This window comes from Manacus vitellinus, unplaced genomic scaffold (genome assembly GCF_001715985.3).
Source record: "Manacus vitellinus isolate BGI_N305 unplaced genomic scaffold, ASM171598v3 scaffold_100_pilon, whole genome shotgun sequence".
Lineage (NCBI taxonomy): Eukaryota > Metazoa > Chordata > Aves > Passeriformes > Pipridae > Manacus > Manacus vitellinus.
Genome location: NW_021938794.1, coordinates 335297 through 352984, shown reverse-complemented (window position 1 = coordinate 352984; position 17688 = coordinate 335297). Strand labels below are relative to the sequence as shown.

The following is a 17688-nucleotide window of genomic DNA, read 5'->3' as shown; positions in this document are numbered from 1 at the left end:
AGGGGGTTAAAATCTGTCTTATCCTTAACTGGAGAAATCTGCGAGGAAAATCCCAAGGCCTGGGAGAGCTGGGGTCTCCCTGTGTCGTGGCCTGGTTGGATTATGAACATGGCAGCTCTTGGAGTCTTCTGAGAAGTCACTTTTGTCTCAAGATCGAGATGAACACCAGGTTTAGTTCATTCTCAGTGGCACCTCTCAGGTTTAGATATTAGGAGGAAATCCTTCCCTGGGAGGGTGGGGAGGCCCTGGCACAGGTTGCCCAGAGAAGCTGTAGCTGCCCCTGGATCCCTGGAAGTGTCCAAGACCAGGTTGGACGGGGCTTGGAGCAACCTGGGCTGGTGGAAGGTGTCCCTGCCCATGGCAGGGGTGGGACTGGATGATCTTTAAGGTCCCTTCCCACCCAAACCATTCTGGGATTCTATGATTTATTGCTACTCTATGGACTCCAGTAGTAAGACAGGGATGAAATATTTCCCTGAGGATCTTGGAAAGCTATTGTCCCTGTAACTGGCCCTGCTCAGCTCTGCAGCAGATGGGCTTCTGCCCCTGCAAAGCTCTCTGTGGCAGCCTCTGCTTTGCCACATTCTCAGGACAAGTTGAGGTTGGCCTCTCGTAGTTTACAACTTGCAGGGTCTGAATCTTAAGCCAGTTGCAAATGTAATCTCAGAGGAAAGGGATGGTGCAGAGCCAGGCTGGTTCCCTGTGGGATGGACCCTACTCCTTGTTCTGTTCATCCTGTCTCATTAGCACTGTCTCTGAGGTGTCTTTGTCAAACTGAAACGCAAAAGATCGAAAAGTTTTGAGCTAAATTGTTCTCCTTGCCTGGCACCAGTAATTAAAGTGAGAGGAAAATGTCAAGTGATGATATAGAACATTGAGCTGGGGAGGAAAGTGGGGGGGAAGAGAAGCTTTTCTTGGAAGGAGAGTTTCTCTTTGAGTTTTTTCAGTTGACTTCATGTTTTGATACTTTTGATCTGTCACTCTTAAGCTGGGGCAGGGAGAGAACGTGGTCAGCACCCTAGATCTTTACAGGGTAAAAACCACGTGGGAGTTGTTGGGTGGTAAACTCAGTCTCCAGGCCTCTCTCCCTTCAAATCTTTGTAGTGTTGTCAAATCCTTTCTAGCTTTTTTTAATGAGTCTTTTCCTTTCTACAGCTCGTGTTCAGCTTTAATGACAAGCTCTTTGGGCTGTTGGTGAAGGACATGGAAGCCATGGATCCCAGCATTCTCAAAGGGGAGTCTGGAACAGGCAAAAAGCAGAAGGTGGGCTCCCAGGAATTCATGTCCATCCTTAGGGACTGCAGGCATTTAAGTCCTGATCAAGTCCATGCTGCAGGTCAGGAGCAGTTCAGGGTACCTGCATTTGGAGAAGTCACACGTGCCTCACCTGGCTGTGTCTGTTGTGTCAGAGGAAACAAGGAGCACTGTTTGCAGTTTAGTGCAGCCCCCACTGGGCTGGGGAAGATACAAGGAATATCTCTTGGTCTTTAAGTACTAATTCATAGAAACACATTTGTTTTGAGCTTTTTTGTCTTCCAGTTATGTCCAGTTTTGATTTTTCCTTTAATCTTATTTTCTTCTTTACTTGCTGGGTCTTGCTGAAATAACATAGTTGGGTTTGAACTGAACCAAGAACTTTAAAAAGCCACTTTGTTACACCTGATGAGCTTCTCCATTTGGTGATGTTTGTTTTAGAGGAGGTGGTGTTATTTCACATTCTTCCCAGACTTTTGTAGTGGAGCTTTTGCTGCTGTTTCCTGTTTTTGGGGATACCTGAGGAGCAATCTGAAGCTGAGTCTAATAGCAATTAATTATTTGTTTCCCTCCCTTTTCCAGATTGAGGTTGGTTTGGTTCTTGGGAACAGTCAAGTTGCCTTTGAGAAAGCTGAGAACTCCTCTCTCAATCTCATTGGTGAGTGCCACTGTACCCAAAGAGAGAAATAATGCTTGAACTCTGCTGCTTTTCAGGCCTTGGAGACTTGGTTGCCTCCAAGTGTTTTTTTTCCTCACTGCTAGGTCTAGATGAGAAAAGCAAAGGGGATGAGTAGATCCAGCAAAAGGCAGCACCCAGTTGAAATCCTTTAACTCTTTAAGCATTAGAGAATGATGTTTTCAGGGACAGTAACAAGCCAACAGCTCTTACATTAAATTTAATTAAAAGAGCAGGGAGTAGGAAATTGAGAACTTTTTGAATGTCTAGCCAAAATCTCAAAGTGAGTGTGAACTTCTGAAAATTTCATGTCAGAGAGTTCTCCCTTTCCAGGAGACTGGACAACATCTGGGGGGAGCAGCCACTTAGGAAAGGAGAATTCCACTCCAAAAACGGGCAGAAGGGAGCCTGTGGTGTAACCACACCTTGCACCTTCTGCAGATTTTGTATGGGAACACACAGCCTGTACTGGAACCCAGCAGAGGTCCATGGGCTGAGCTGTGGGGGGCTGTAATGAAGCACCTTAACGAGGATCCAGGTGTTAATAGCACCCACTGAACCTTGGGCAGGGCAATGAGCTCCCAGCTGTGACCACGTGGTTGCACCAGCTCAGTTTTCACTCTGCCAGGACACGGGGGGAGTGTTGAATAACCCTGTTCACTGAGGCAGAGCAAGCAGGGGTACTTTGCTTGTTAATATTCAGAGCCATATAACGACCTGTGATCTCCCTCCTGGCACATGTGGGTGTGAGGAGTGGTCCCAGGGGAGGGCTGATGGGTTGGGAACAGGGATCCTTCCCCCAGGATTCTATTTCATTGTCTGCAGACAAGACAAAAGAGCTGCTTGTGCCTCAATTTACTTCTGTCAAATTGGTACTTCATTTAATCTCCTCATTGATCTGAGGCAGAGCTGCTTAATGTGCTTTGTTGGTCTCTGGAGAATTGTAAAGTTCTGAATAATTAAATTCTGAGAGAGGAGATGAAAGTGAAGTGAGTGTCACTGAGCTCTGCCTCCAGTAAAGGACCTGCATTGTTTTAATAGATTAGAATTGTAATAATTGTTTAAAAAAAAAAACAATTCTACTTCTGCTGCTTAGCATAAAATTGTGTTATAAAACCAATGGATGAAGTTTCAATCCAATCTGCAGGAATTTTACTGTGCTGAGGTGCAGCCAGAAGGGGGGGGTGTAGGCCAAGCTCTGCAGGAGCAGGAGCATCCCTGGCTGAGGGGTCTGACCTAAAGGCTGGAGTGCAGCACTGGGATAATAAACACAGGGGAACTGGTGGATCAGCTCCCTGTGCCCTGCACAGCTCTGACTCTTGGTGCTCTGGGTCACACGTACTGGCCCTGCTGTGTTGGTCAGAGGCACGACCCTGTTTGTTTGTTTTGCTGCCCTTGGAATTGAAGAATTGATTCCAGGTGTGTTTAGACCAAGATTAAGCAGGCTGACTGAGCTCACACAGCCCTGCTGTTTGCTGTACTCACTGCACTCTGGATGCCCATCCACTGCCTGGCTCAGCTTGAAGTTCCCCTAGAAGAGCTTGTGGAACAGGTCAGCAGAAGGCACAGTTGTTGTTTGCCATGTTTAGGTGTTGGGAAGGAATTCCTCCCTGTGAGGGTGGGCAGGCCCTGGCACAGGGTGCCCAGAGAAGCTGTGGCTGCCCCAGCCCTGGAAGTGTCCAAGGCCAGGTTGGATGGGGCTTGGAGCAACCCAGGCTAGTGGGAGGTGTCCCTGGATGGTCTTTAATGTCCCTTCCCACCCAAACCATCCTGTGACTCAGTGATTCTCTGGTGTTTTAGGGAGGGAAGGGTCCCTATTGGGGGACCTATTAAGGGCCAGCCCTTAAAGCACTGTGTAAGAACTCACCCCATTGCAGCAGGAGTTGAGGGTTATCGTCAGTCTTTGCCCTCTCTGGGTTTTCAGCTCCCTGTGTGCTTCCCTGGTAGCTGAGGGTGCTGAAAGCCATGTGGAAGGTTGGTCTGACCCACCAAAGTGTCAGTGCTTGTTTATGAACTGCCTTGAATAAATTTCAGGTGAGACTGCAGGGGTTTGACAGCATCCTTACAGAGCACTTGTGCTTGCTGTCTGCTTTCTGAAGGCCCTGAGTACTTTAAACTCCTCTGCAGAGGGAGTGAGGAGCTCGGGAGGGCTGGAGTGTGAGTGGCTTGGCAGCAGAAGAGAGAGGAGGTGGTTAAAGAGACTGCAGAGCTGTGCCTGGGGGTCTGGCTGAGTAACTGTGGAAGAGGCTGTGGAACAGATACAACTGTGGTGATTTGCCAGGACCAGCCTTGGCTCTTCTGAGCTGTAAAGGAGCTGGTGACCTTGTGATTGTTTGGTGTGACCTTGCTGCAAATTGCTCTGCTGTCTGGAGACACTTTCATGTGCTGTCCCTTCCCAAAGGATCCTGGAGAAAGTCTGCAGAGCTGCACATCTTTGAACCTTAAATCTGTACAGGAGAAACCAACAGAAACTGTAATAAAACATTAAATTAGAGGATACCTTTATAAAGATGTTACTCTGGGAAGGGTCAGCCTGCCTCGGGTCAGGGCAGTCCTGCCTCCTGATCCCACTGGAGTTCATTACAGGAGTCAGGAAGCCCTGGCACAAGGGCTCACACAGCCTGCTTGTTTGTCAAAGCTCCTCCAGCAAGGTCCTTTATCAAAGTTTCCTAAAAAAGAATCAAACCAGAGATCTGTGAGAGAGAAGATCCTGTCATGGGTCAGTGAATGGTGAAAGGGAAGGAGTAAATAGCCTGTGTTGGTGGAGTTCAGTGGGAATCTCTGCTGGGCCTTTGCTTCCCATTGGAATTACTGAATAAACTGGGGAAAAGCCTGAGCAAGGAGGTGCCCAGGCTGGCTCTGACTGAGCCTGGTGACTGAGGTAGAAAATGGCAGACAAAATTCACTATAAATAAACATAAAGTGACATGTAGGAGGAAAAGTTGGGTAAAATGGGTGGCTGTGATGGGACAAGATCCCAGGGAGGACAGTTTGAAGGGAATGCTGGGCCCATGCTCATGCAGCCTGAGCACTGTTAAGAATTATTGTGTTTGCTAAGAATTACTGCACGTTATTCATAAAGGAATATGAACAAAGTGGAGCACAATTTTGTACCTGTATTTAAGATACAACCTGCAGGTCCATCTGCCAGAGGACATGGGAAAAGAGAAAACTGAGAGAGCAACAAGGGGGCTCCCGTGTGCAGCTGCTGCTGGGGAAGGAAGGGAGACCAGGTGAAGGCTGGAAAAGGCATTGAGGAGGATACAGGACAAACCTCTTGTCATTCCAGGTGGCCTGGAAAAGAGTGGACACTGATACTGGCAGCAGCCCCGTGAGCTGGGGGCTGAGGCACTCAGGGTGCTCAGGTTACAGGGGTCCAGTTTGGGGCAGAGAAATCTACTGGGGAGTCTTCAATACCCAGGAGCAACACCTGGCTGGAGAAATCCTTGTGAGTGGTTGGAAGGCTGGGAAAATCCTTTACCAAGTAAACCAGGTCTCTGGTGTCCTACCCTTGTGTCCTTGGCCCAGTGTGTCCTCCTGAAACCGCCCATGGAGTTCACAGGACGTGGGTCTGACCTGCAGAGCTTGTGCTGCTCCTGTACCTGTGTCTGCTGGAGTTCTGGGCTCAGTGTTTGAAATGATTCCTTTGGTTTTGCAGGTAAATCCAAGACCAAGGAGAACCGTCAGTCAATCATCAACCCAGACTGGAATTTTGAGAAAATGGGCATTGGGGGCCTGGACAAAGAATTCTCGGATATTTTCCGACGAGCTTTTGCTTCTCGAGTTTTCCCACCTGAAATTGTGGAGCAAATGGGTGAGTAATCCAGGGAAGTGTGGCTGGGGCATGGGGTCTGCAAGGACTGGACATCAGCTGGCAGCCTTGGGATGCTGTAACACAGCAGTTTCTTAGGGATCTAACAGACCAACAGAGCCTCTTCTGTTGCTGCCAAACGTATTTTGGACTCTTGTTACTTGCTTAGGGAAGGGCAACAAAACCAACACAAATGTTCAACCCTGCACCTGGAATGTCTGTAGGAATGAGATACGTGGTTTAACTGGACACTGTTCTGGTGGAGCTGAAACTGGAGCAGCCTGGTCTGGTGGAAGGTGTCCCTGCCCATGGCAGGGGGCTGGAACGAGATGGGCTTTAAGGTCCCTTCCAACCCAAACCATTCCATGACTCGGGGAAACACTCCCTGTTCTTTGGATGCTTCGTTTATCCGTAGCAGTGGGACTGACTGCTCCTCTTCCAGACTGCCAGGGGCTGTCCCTAGAGGTCAGAAGAAAGGCTGTTTTAATGCTCCATAATCCCTCTCCCATATTCCATGCCAGCTGTCCTGGCAGCTGCAGCAGGAGCCCCATGCTTCTCCCAGCCTCAGCCCAACAGACACAGCCCCGGGTGTGGGCTCTGCTCGGTCAGGTTTGAAGTGCAGAGGACACACAGGCCATGGCACGTCCTGGAGCTGGGGAAATAAAAGCACTGATTCTAAATATAACTCCTTTTTTTGGGCCAGGGGAAGGAAAGGCAGCCCCAGTCCTTGGTAAACATGTGCTGGCAGGCAGATAAATGGTGCTGGGTTTAGTTTTTAGTCAGCAGTGTGCAGCTGCAGGTATCTGATTCTGTCACAGAACGTGGCTGGGGATGTTCTGGCTGCTCCTTGTTCTTGGAATATAATCTCTGTGGGTTTATATTTAGGCTGTATAATTTCTGTGTATGTTTATGTTTCTGAGCCACCTTCCCTCCCCCCACAAATGAAGCAATCAGGATTTTGATTACAAACCAGATTTCCAGCAGGAGATCCGTCCTGTCTGTGCGGGGGCCTGTGGAGCGCGGCCGCTTCCAGGGCCTGTGGAATTGATGCAAAGTAAACTTCCCTGGGAGGTGCCTTCAGTCTTTTCTGGGTGATTTGAAAATCTGTGGAAGAACACTGGAGAAACTCTGGGGCTGAATCCAATTAGTGCCTGATTCTCTCTCTCCTGCCTTTTACTTTCCATTGATCTGAGAGCCGAGGCCTTTGGGGGGATGATCCCGGATCTCCTGGGTTTTGTGGCTGTGAACAAGACATCACTGCTCTGCTTCTGCTTGAGAACATCAAATGCTTGAATTTGTTAAATATTTAACTGCTCTGCAGAGAGAGGAAATGGGAGAAATGGCCTTGGCTGTGGAAAGAAGAGCTTTTACCCAGAGACACTGGTGGCCAGTTCAGTGCTGCTGCTGCTGCCAGCAGCCTCCTGTGCTTGAAATGTTTTACCTTTGGAGGCAACTGTCGTGTGTGTTCATGAAGTCTTCCCGTGGAGACAGGCTGGGAGAGCTGGGGCTGTTCAGCCTGGAGAAGAGAAGGCTCCAGGGTGACCTTAGAGCCCCTTCCAGTGCCTAAAGGGGTCTTATAAAACAAAGGGAGAGCGACTTTTTACCTGGGCAGACAGTGATAGGACAAGAGGGAATGATTTAAAACTAAAAGAGGAGAGATTTAGGTTGGACATTGGGAATAAATCCTTCCCTGTGAGGGTGGGGAGGCCCTGGCACAGGTTGCCCAGAGAAGCTGTGGCTGCCCCATCCCTGGAAGTGTCCCAGGCCAGGCTGGACGGGGCTTGGAGCAACCTGGGCTGGTGGAAGGTGTCCCTGCCCATGGCAGGGGGTGGCACTGGATGGGTTTTAATGTCCCTCCCAACCCAAACCATCCTGTGATTCTCTGACTTTGTGGCTGCAGTACAAAGTCCTGAGATGTGACCACATGTGAAGGTAAAAGATTTAGGCTTTGGAAGTTCTCACCCAGTGCCACTTCAGTGTCAGGAGTGTGTTTGGAGACTAAAGACAATGAGAGCTTGTTTCCCTGTTGCTGCAGCTTCCCCTGGCTGTGTGTGGGCAGGCTGCCAGCCTGCTGTGTCACATGCCATTGCATTCCCTGGGCATATCCACGAGCTGGATTCACCTGCCAGCTGGGTTCTGGAACCATGGGCAGCACGTGACTGATGTGGAGTTCCTACACCTCCACCAGGGACCTCTGGAGCAGGTGGGAATCCCTGCTGGCTGCAGGGTGAGGCCCTGGAGCTGGCCAGAGGGTTCCTCTTCTAATTGGTATTGCTTAATACAGGAAGACAGAGATTCTCTGAAGGCCCAGTAGTATTTGGATTACCCTGGGCAATGAATTCAAGGTGTACCATGTTCCCTCTCTAAGCACAAACCCCCTCACTGTGATGTTTACACACAGGCTGCACACAGAGACGTTGTTCAGGTAAGAAGTTGGACTGGGAGCAGAGCTCCTGAGCTCTGAGTAACCCCAGGGCGAAAGAGCTTATCTGAAATTTAAAAAAACAAAACTTTCTGACATTCATTTTCTTTGCCTTAGTTATAACTTGCTCTTAACTATATTTCAGATCTGAAATGTCAGTGTGACAGCTGTTCACCTTTGTGAATAATTTATTGGGAAGGAAAAGGAGGAATTTGCTTGCTCCCTGGTGCTCCAGTGCTCACCCAGTCCTGTTCTTTGCCCAGTGCTCCCAGCCTGCAGCTTCCATACCAAACACCATAAATATTTCTGTCCAAAACTACACAGAGGCTCTACAGACCCTTCCAGCATTACTTGCAGTTTGTGTGTGGTTGATCTAACTTCCAAGGAATGTTCTGGGTTTGGAGCACATAAGTCAGTGTTAGTTAACCATATCATCCAAGAGGGGAAATGCTGCTCTGATGGTACAAGCTTTGGTGTATCCAAGAAAAGAAGTGTTAGCTCAGCTCCAGTTGGTCACTAACCCTGTCCCTGCTCACCTGGAAGGGGCAGTTTGCTTTTCCCATACATGGATCTCCCACTCCTCTGTGATGGCTTTGGGCTTGCGGGACTCTGGAGGGAGCTAATACAGTTGGAACCAAAAAATACTATTAATAAAAGCAGTTTATAGGGTTGTACTCAGCTGGATCAGTTCCCTGGTTGGTGTGGTGTGACAGAACCATGGAATGGTTTGGGTGGGAAGGGACCTTAAAGCCCATCCAGTGCCACCCCCTGCCCTGGGCAGGGACACCTTCCACCAGCCCAGGTTGCTCCAAGCCCTGTCCAGCCTGGCCTTGGACACTCCCAGGGATCCAGGGGCAGCCACAGCTTCTCTGGGCAACCTGTGCCAGGGCCTCCCCACCCTCACAGGGGAGAGTGACTGATGCTTGACTCCTGATAGTCCTGTGACTGCCAAGTGGAATTAAATCCTTCTCTGGATGAGGCCTGAGGAAGGTCTCCTGAGGCAAAAGGGACCCTCCTGTTGGTGCCATGAGGCCTCACTGGTACCAATGGCACTTCTGAGGAAGGAACTTAACCCCAGCAGTCACATTCTCTCTGAAGGACAGCCCTACAGTGCCCTATTTCCAGGGAATCCTCCTCCTTTTTAAGCCCTTTTGGGATGTCTGTGCCATCCAGCTCGTAGTAAAGCTGTGTGTGAAGGGAGTCTGGCTTTGGTTACTCCTGGCTGCAGTTTAGAGCATCCTCTTGCTCCAGCTAAAGCTCCTCCTTTTCTTTGATAAATGTTGTTTTCCCAGAGTGTCCCTGCAGATCAGGCCTTTCTTCCCATCCATGGTAAATGCTGTTTTTTCTACTGAGACTTTAAATCCAGCTTATTCAGTGGCTTGTGCCATTAAGGTGATTGCTTAATGCTTGCTAGAACAGTGTTCTCTTTTTTTAGGGTTTTTCTTTCCCCCCTGATTCCAACAGACATTTAACCATTTGGAACAAAGTTTTTGATATTTGGTGCCTGGAGCTGTAACTTTCAACAAAACTGTAAAGACCCTTCCCAGACCTGAAAACACTCACACTGACCTTCTTTTCTTTATTTAAGAACACTCTGATGTCCCCAAGCACTGAAACACAGTCTTGACCTGCAGCAGGGAAGGGACTTTCTGATTTCTGTGGCACAGTGGTTTTGTAGAGGCTGATGTACAACATGTATGTACATGTTGTTGTTATCATTTAATAACAGGTGCAGAAACATTTGGAGTTACAAGCTCACATTCCTTCTAAGAGGCTGAATGGAACCCAAATTCCCCATCCTCTCCTGGTACCACAAATAGCCTAAATCAGACTTTTTCAAGGTGGTTTCTATTTCCTGGGAACCATCTTAACCTGCCCTCTTGGGGTCAGTTGGTCTCAGAGCTCTGTAGTTTTGAAGGACATCTCAGCTCATACAAGTATCAACAAAACTCAAGGGGAACATTCAGATGAGCAGATACTCAGATATTATTTTCTCTCTTGGATTCTGCCTTGAAGTGGAGGCTTGTCTTTTAAGCTGCCTTAAAAATTAATACATTAATGTTCTCAAAATACTCAGATACTGGAAGAGAAGAATAATGATGGAAAGGATCTCATCCAGCTATTCTGAAAATAGGGTGATTTTAATGAAAAATCTGTATCAGTTGGCAGGTTTTGGCTGTGCCTCAGTGTCTGGGCCTGGTTCTAATCCCCACTCTGATGATTTTTTTGTTTTGCAACATGCACTTCATTATTCCTGCCTGATTTAGAAACTTGTGCATCAAGTTACACAGATTTTAGATGAATTTAATCCTACCTGTCAGTGTGTTTGTAGCTCTTGGCTGTGCAATGTACAGATTTAATTGGAGCATTCTGTCCTGTTCCATCTTCCAGGCACCACATGCCACTAAATTCAGGATGGATCATTTCTCACTGTGCTTTAAAGTTTGTAGGGTTTTATCCACTTTTCATCTACCTCTAACTTCATTCAGCCTGTGCTTTTCCTGCATGTCTAGGAGGATGTGTAAAACCTATTTATATCTTTAGGAAAGTCTAAACCTCCCTCTGTTGCTTTCTTTGTTTCCTCAAACCCTCTGTGTGGGACCCCCAACTTTTCCTGGAGGGAAGTTGTCTCAGGCTGATCTAATAAATTCTTTTTGGCTATTTCTTGTATCCTTGTTTTTTGCTACCTACATAGAAAGATATTTTCCAGGAATCAGGTTAGTGCCAGGTCTGTACCACACCATGAGAAAACAGCTGAGATTGGAAGGGATCTCTCAGTTTAGCCCAACCTCAGGCTCTCTCCCTTTGCCTTTATAACACCATGGATGACATTCACCTCCTTCCCCCCAGTTTCTCACCCACGCTGTCCAGGTTCTCAGTGACTTTGAGGTGATTTCCCCTGCTCTGAGTGCCCCTGAGTGAAGATCCTGTCCAGGTGATCTGCAAATGTCCAGCAGCTGTGGGCTCATGTGTCTCCTGTTCTTTTCCTGCTCTTCTTTCCTGTTCCTGCCCCTTTGTCACTGATATTTGTGGCAGCTGTCACAGAACACATCAAGGCTTCCTTGGTGTTAGAGAGTATTTAACAGCCTGAACTCAGCAGTTGCTGTTGTTAACTCTTCTTCCTTGCTGAGAATGGACAGTGCTTTCCTGGGTCTTCCCTTCCTGATGGGATTTGAAATAAGTGAGCAAAGGGATCCCTGTGGCCAGTGAGGCTCAGTCTGGTCACTGAACTCCTTCTCCACACATTGAACCAGAGCTCTGGGCTCTTTGGGGAGGACAGCAAAGAAGTCCCTGACATCTCTCATTTCCCTCCCCTTCTCTAAAAAACCAGAGACTGACTTAGACCACCCAAAGCATCCCCCATATTACAGAAAATAGGAAGTGAAGAAGCAAACAGCATGAGCAGGGGTCCTGTGGTGCTGCAGGAGGAGCTGAGGGAGCAGCTGGAGGAGCAGCAGGTCACAGCACACAGGGACACAAGTCCCAGCCACGTTCTGTGCAGCTCTCTGCCCTGGGGGATGTTCCTGAGGGACCTGGGGCAGGGGGGGTTGCAGTGAGTCTGAGCTGAAAGCTGTGTTGCAGTTGGGGGCTGATGGATGGAATGCTGGAATCCTCACAGCCAACAGGATGCAGTGAGGAAGCTGTTTCCAAAATCCAGGGAGAACTCACTGAGTTTGTCTTCTCTTTACAGAGGCAAAGGATTTGATAGCCCAAAACCCTGCCCATTGAGGGTCTGCTGAAAATAAAACTTGTGGTTCAGCTGGGACCCTTTCCCTGCCCCAGCTTTGAATTCAAGTTCCCTCAGTCCTGCTCCGTGTCAGTACTGTGGGGGATGGATGGGAGGCTGGAGGAACTCTGGGCTTCCAGGATGAGGGGAGGGGGAAATTCCACCCAGCTCTGTTTTTGGGGAAATTCTGCCTGTGTGGCAGGTGAAGTCTGGGAACCTGCCTGAAGATTGATGTGCAGAGATAAACATCTCCCTGCTGTGCTGGGGATCCTTCCATGCAGGTTCCCGGTGGTGCATCCCAGTGATCCAATCACACCAGAATGCTTTGATTTTAATTAAAAGGGGAATTACACTCCCAAGTAGAAAATCCCTGTTATAGTGAACCAGTTCTTCTGATCTCTACAAAAAAGTGAAGAGGGAGAATTGAACAAATAAACGTTATCTTGTCTTTGGGCAGGTGACACTCTGGGTTGACACAGGGTTTGACTTCCCTTGGTGACACCAGTTACTCTTCCATTTTCACCAGTTTTTATGATTTTTCCCTGATATTTTGTTTCCCACATTGGTATATTTGAGTTCCTGTTAACATCCTTATTCAGCCTGTAACTGTATGTCATTAAATGGCATAATTAAGGCTCAGGTTACAGGAGTGACCTTTGATTTGGAGCCCTAATGGTGAGCTGAACGAGTTGGAGATGTCTGCACTGCTAATAATTTGTGTTTAGAAAGATCCTCATAATAGTATTGACATTTGGGCTGCATTGGTGAAATCAGGACAGGGGAGAGATAAACTTAATCAAAATTCCTGTGTGGTGCAGAGGATCCCACTGTGATTTGAGAGGTAACATTTGTGGTTTGTCATCACCTGTCTATTTTAATAAAGTCCTGCTTGTGCTTAAAACTTTGATTTTAGCCAGGTGAACGTGGCTGTCCAGGGGAATCTCTGCTGGAGTCACTTGTGGCAGTTCTGTTTGAAGAGGAACTAATTGCTTTGGGTTCAGGAATGTTCTGCCACCTGACTCAGAGCCTGCTCTCAATGTTGCCCATTCAGTGGCAACCCAGTGTTGCAGCAGGTGGCCAGTGCTGTCCTCGCTGCTCAGGTGTTGTTGAAGGCTGAGCAGGGCGTGTCCAGTGCTGAGCATGGCTGGGTAAAGCTTGGGAATGTCACGTGTCTCTGGGAGCCTGCTGGGCCCAGAGCTGGCATTTTTGCTAGGAAAATCTTAGGACCTGAGGGATCATCTGAAGCTGTGCCAGGGCAGGGTCAGATCAGATCTCAGGGAAAGGTCCTTCCCCCAGAGGGTGGTTGGCACTGCCCAGGCTCCCCAGGGCAGTGGGCACAGCCCCAAGGCAGCCAGAGCTCCAGGAGGGTTTGGACACCGCTCTGAGGGACAGGGTGGGATTGTTGGGGTGTCTGTGCAGGGCCAGGGGTTGAACTGGATGATCCTTGTGGGTCCCTTCCAGCTCAGGATATTCTAGGATTCTTTTCCTTTCCATTCCACTTGGTACACCCTGAACAGGAAGAGGATGAAAATCCTCGGAGGTTTCTAAACAGCTTTGTCCCCAACCTGTCCTGCTTCCCCAAAGCCTTCCAGCTGCCCCCAGGCTGGTTTGTCCTTTGCTTTCCAAACACCCCCACTGTGGAAGATGGGATTTTGGGTGTGGGGTGTTACAGCCACAGCCCTCTGCTGTGGCTGAGCCAGCTCATGCAGAGAAGGGGAATGTTTGGGCTTTTCAAGAGGTTCAGATTTTTTTGGGCCGTAGAAGAGAAGCTTCTGATGGATGTAACTCAGTTGTACTTCTAGGAGAGAGATTGGAAATTGCAAGAATCAAAGAATTGTTTAGTTTGGAGAAGACCTCCAAGATTTAGTCCATCTTTAACTGATTCCGACCTTGTCCCCCAGCCCAGAGCACTGAGTGCCACGGCCTGTCCTTCCTTGGACACCTCCAGGGATGGGGACTCCACCACTCCCTGGGCAGCCCCTTCCAGTGCCTGACCACCCTTTCCATGAAGAAATTCCTCCTGGTGTCCAACCTGACCCTCCCCTGGCACAGCTGGAGGCCGTTCCCTGTCCTCCTGTCCCTTGTTCCCTGGGAGCTGAGCCCAATCCCCCCTCCTGCCAGGGAGTTGTGAAAGCAAGAGTTGTGAGCCTCCTTTTCTCCAGGCTGAGCCCCCCCAGCTCCCTCAGTGGCTCCTCATAGGACTTACAAGAAAACTAGGAGAAAAGAATAGGCCCAGACAATTCATGTTTGTGTTTTGAACACGCCCTGGGACAGAGAGTCCTCTGCAGAACGACGTCCCTGCTCCCCAGGCTGCTCCCAGGGCTGGCTGTGGGCACGAGCCCTGACTTGCTGTAGCCCTTTGCTGGCCTCGTGCTGGAACACAGGAGCTGTGGGAGCACCAGCCTGTTGGGATTTCCCTGCAGAGCATCCCTCAGCAGTGCAGTGCTCTTTGGTTCCAGGGGTGATCATGTTCCCACCACCAACACCCATCGTGACAGGGTTTGACAGGGAGACCTTTGAACTTACCTGTGCCTCACTCGCCCCTCTGTGAGATTTGTCTTCACTGACAGTAGATATTGTTTATGTTTTTGATGCCTCAACGCTGACTCATGAATTCTGAGCCAGAGCTCTTGATTTCTGCAGTAAATTTTTTATCTGCAGAGAAGCCCAGAAGAATCAGCTTTATTGCTGCTTGTTCAGTGCAGCACTGCTGCTCCCCAGGGTTTGGAGGGATCAGGCTCTGCTCGTGGCAATGTCCTCCTGGAACTGCACTGCAGTGAGTGAACAGCCAGAGAGAGAGCAGTGTGTGGGTCATGGGGGTTATGTTGAATTGAGCAGTTATTCAGATTGAAATCAGTTCTTTATGGCTGTAATATCCAGGAATGAAGGAAACCACAGCAGAGTATCAGTGAGGTAATAAAGTGTTTGTCCTTTAAAGGCAGAATGTGACTGTGAGGTCTGTGCAGCCCTGAGGACTCTGGGATGGGCTGAACTTACCAGGGAGCTGAGACAGAGCAGGAACCAGGAGGGAGGTCATTCTGTGTGGGTGACAGACACCTCGCTGTGCCCAAGCTCCTTAAGCTTCTGAGGGTGGAATAAACTGAGCTCAGCTCCTCTTAGGCTGAGCTCAGTGCCATCAGTTTGCTGCTTTTTTGGGTTTTGTTTTTAATGTGCATCTAAGGCACTGCAGGACTCTTGTTGGATAGTTTGCATCCTTAAAGTCAAACTGCAAGAACGGAATCAGAGTTGGAAAAGAATTTTAAGGTTGAGTCCAACCATCAGCCCAGCACTGTTTTACCTCTAAACCATGTCCCCAAGTGCCACCTCCACTCGCCTTTTGATCTCTTCCAGGGATGGTGACTCCACCACTGCCCTGGACAGCCTGTGCCAGTGCCTGACCACCCTTTCTGTGAATAAATTTTTCCTAATATCCGACCTAAACAACATCCTTGGCACAACACTAAGGCCAGTGTGAGTGTCATCTTCAGCATGGAACAGTTCCCACTAATTATTGTGTTACTTGTTACTTCAGACAATTAATACGTCAAGATTTCTGAGGTTTTAGATAAATTTTCTGGAAACAAAACAAAGGGATTTTTATCTTCAAACACAGGGATATCTTGTGTTCCTCCCTTCTCTGGAGCACATGTGAGGGATTTTGTGCAGCAAGGGGATGGAGCAAGAGAAAGGAGAAGGTGCTCCTGAATTCCCTCCCCCTGTGATTAAACACTTGTGTTCAAAGTTAAGATTTTTGTCCAGGTAGATTCCAAATGTGCTGTTTTCCCACAGGCTACAGCAGTGACAGCTTCCTTGGGATGTCCTTGCTGGGCTGGCCAGTGAGGTGACAGTGACAGGGGCAGTTGTTACTCTGGAGAAGGGCAGGAGATGTTGGTGCTGGGAGGGGCCAGGGTGGCCCAAACCAAGGGAAGCCCATCCTGAGAGCTTTGTGCCTCCACATCTGGCTCATCCAGGGGCAAAGTGAGGAACTGGGACTTTTATTGTGCTAGAAATTGTGTAGGAAGAAATAAATTGAAATACTGAAATATCTGCTGGGTCCTAAATGTTGAAAATAAATTTATTTCCTTGTAGCTTTGTTTTTACTCATTGGTCCTCAATATCAGCTGGAAAATAGAAAGAGGAGCTCTGCTGGAAATACAAGGATCTTGACAAAATAAGGTCTAGATTTCTCTTCTGTTTCCTCAGCACTCTGTGACCAGGCAGTGTCCAAACTCCTGAATCCCTTGCATATGTCTTTTAAGTTGGCCAGTAGAGAGCTCCTTTGTCTTCTCCAGGTAACTTCTGTTTTTCTTCCCTGGTTTTGTAGTTGGATCCCTCTGCCAACTGGGACTTTGTACTTCTCTGAGGCTTTCCCTGAGCCTGGTGCCCACTATTTAAAACTTGGTGCTGATCCATGATCTCTACTCTCCCATTCCTAGCTTTTCCAACAGCAGCTTCCAGGGCAAAGGTGCCTGTTGCTGACTGGGGTGTGTCCAGCCTTAGCTGGCAGCAAAGGTATCCTCTGCTTCCCTAGAGGAGAAAATTTAACTGCTAGTGCTCACACACAGTGTTCCAAGTCCTGTTATTGGAATAGAGTCTTTCAGGTCTTTCTATTTACAGGTTGAAGATTTTGGGCTGATTGTTCTTGGAAGTGTTTTTTTAGTTTTCTCAATATTTGCCCTATGAACTTGCAGCCAGAACTGGATGTGTGATATGGGATTCCTTAAAGCCCAGTACAGGGGTAAAGATTAGGGTGTTACCACACAATATTCCTGGTTTTCTCTTTCAAGAATCAGGTCAGTGTGTCTAAGCTATGTCTGCTTTGCTTGGTGCTCAGGGCATGTGGGGATGTAAAAAGGAGTGTGTGCAGCCCCTCCCTGCCTGGGGCTGAGCAGCATCCCTGGGACCTGCCCTTGGTGAGAGCTGTGTTATTCCCACGTTTCCCAGGTGATCCCTGGTGCTGTGGGGTATCCCCAGGAGCTGTAACTCAGGTGTCAGTCTTTGTGTGTGGCTGATGCAGGGAGAGCACTGGTGATTGTTTTGTGGGGATTGGGTTTTGTGATTGTTTCTTAGGGATGGTTTTCAGGGATTGTTTTTCCTGGCCCTTGGCATGTCATTGGAACAACTCTGATCAGTCTGTGTCTGAATTTCCCTGAGGAAGGCAGTGAGCAGAGCTCAGGCACCTCCCTGCCAGCTCCCCGGGAGGGGGATTCCCTCAGCGCTCCATGGCTGTCCCATCCTCCTCCTCCTTCCTAACCCTGCTCTCTCTCCATTCCAGGCTGCAAGCACGTGAAGGGCATCCTGCTCTACGGGCCCCCAGGCTGTGGGAAGACCCTGATGGCCAGGCAGATTGGGAAGATGCTGAATGCCAGGGAGCCAAAGGTGGTCAACGGGCCCGAGATCCTCAACAAATACGTGGGCGAGTCGGAGGCCAACATCCGCAAACTGTTCGCTGACGCCGAGGAGGAGCAGAGGAGGGTAATGCAGACACAGACACTGGGGGGGTGCCAGGGAGGAGCAGAGGAGGGTAATGCAGACATGGACACTGGGGGGGTGCTGAGGAGGAGCAGAGGAGGGTAATGCAGACATGGACACTGGGGGGGTGCTGAGGAGGAGCAGAGGAGGGTAATGCAGACATGGACACTGGGGGGGTGCTGAGGAGGAGCAGAGGAGGGTAATGCAGACATGGACACTGGGGGGGTGCCAGGGAGGAGCAGAGGAGGGTAATGCAGACATGGACACTGGGGGGGGGCTGAGGAGGAGCAGAGGAAGGTATACCAGACATAGGCACTGGGGGGGTG

General features: G+C 49.0%; 1 protein-coding gene across 2 annotated transcripts in view; it reads left to right on the top strand.

Moving 5' to 3' along the window:
- Nucleotides 1–17688, top strand: part of NSF (N-ethylmaleimide sensitive factor, vesicle fusing ATPase) — a 54523-nt gene that overhangs the window by 12488 nt on the left and 24347 nt on the right. For both annotated transcript variants that reach the window (XM_008929329.3, XM_008929330.3), the window contains exons 5-8: nucleotides 1156–1263; nucleotides 1837–1912; nucleotides 5589–5744; nucleotides 17166–17365. In XM_008929329.3, coding sequence (XP_008927577.1) covers nucleotides 1156–1263; nucleotides 1837–1912; nucleotides 5589–5744; nucleotides 17166–17365 — 540 coding nt within the window. The remainder of the gene's footprint in view (nucleotides 1–1155; nucleotides 1264–1836; nucleotides 1913–5588; nucleotides 5745–17165; nucleotides 17366–17688) is intronic.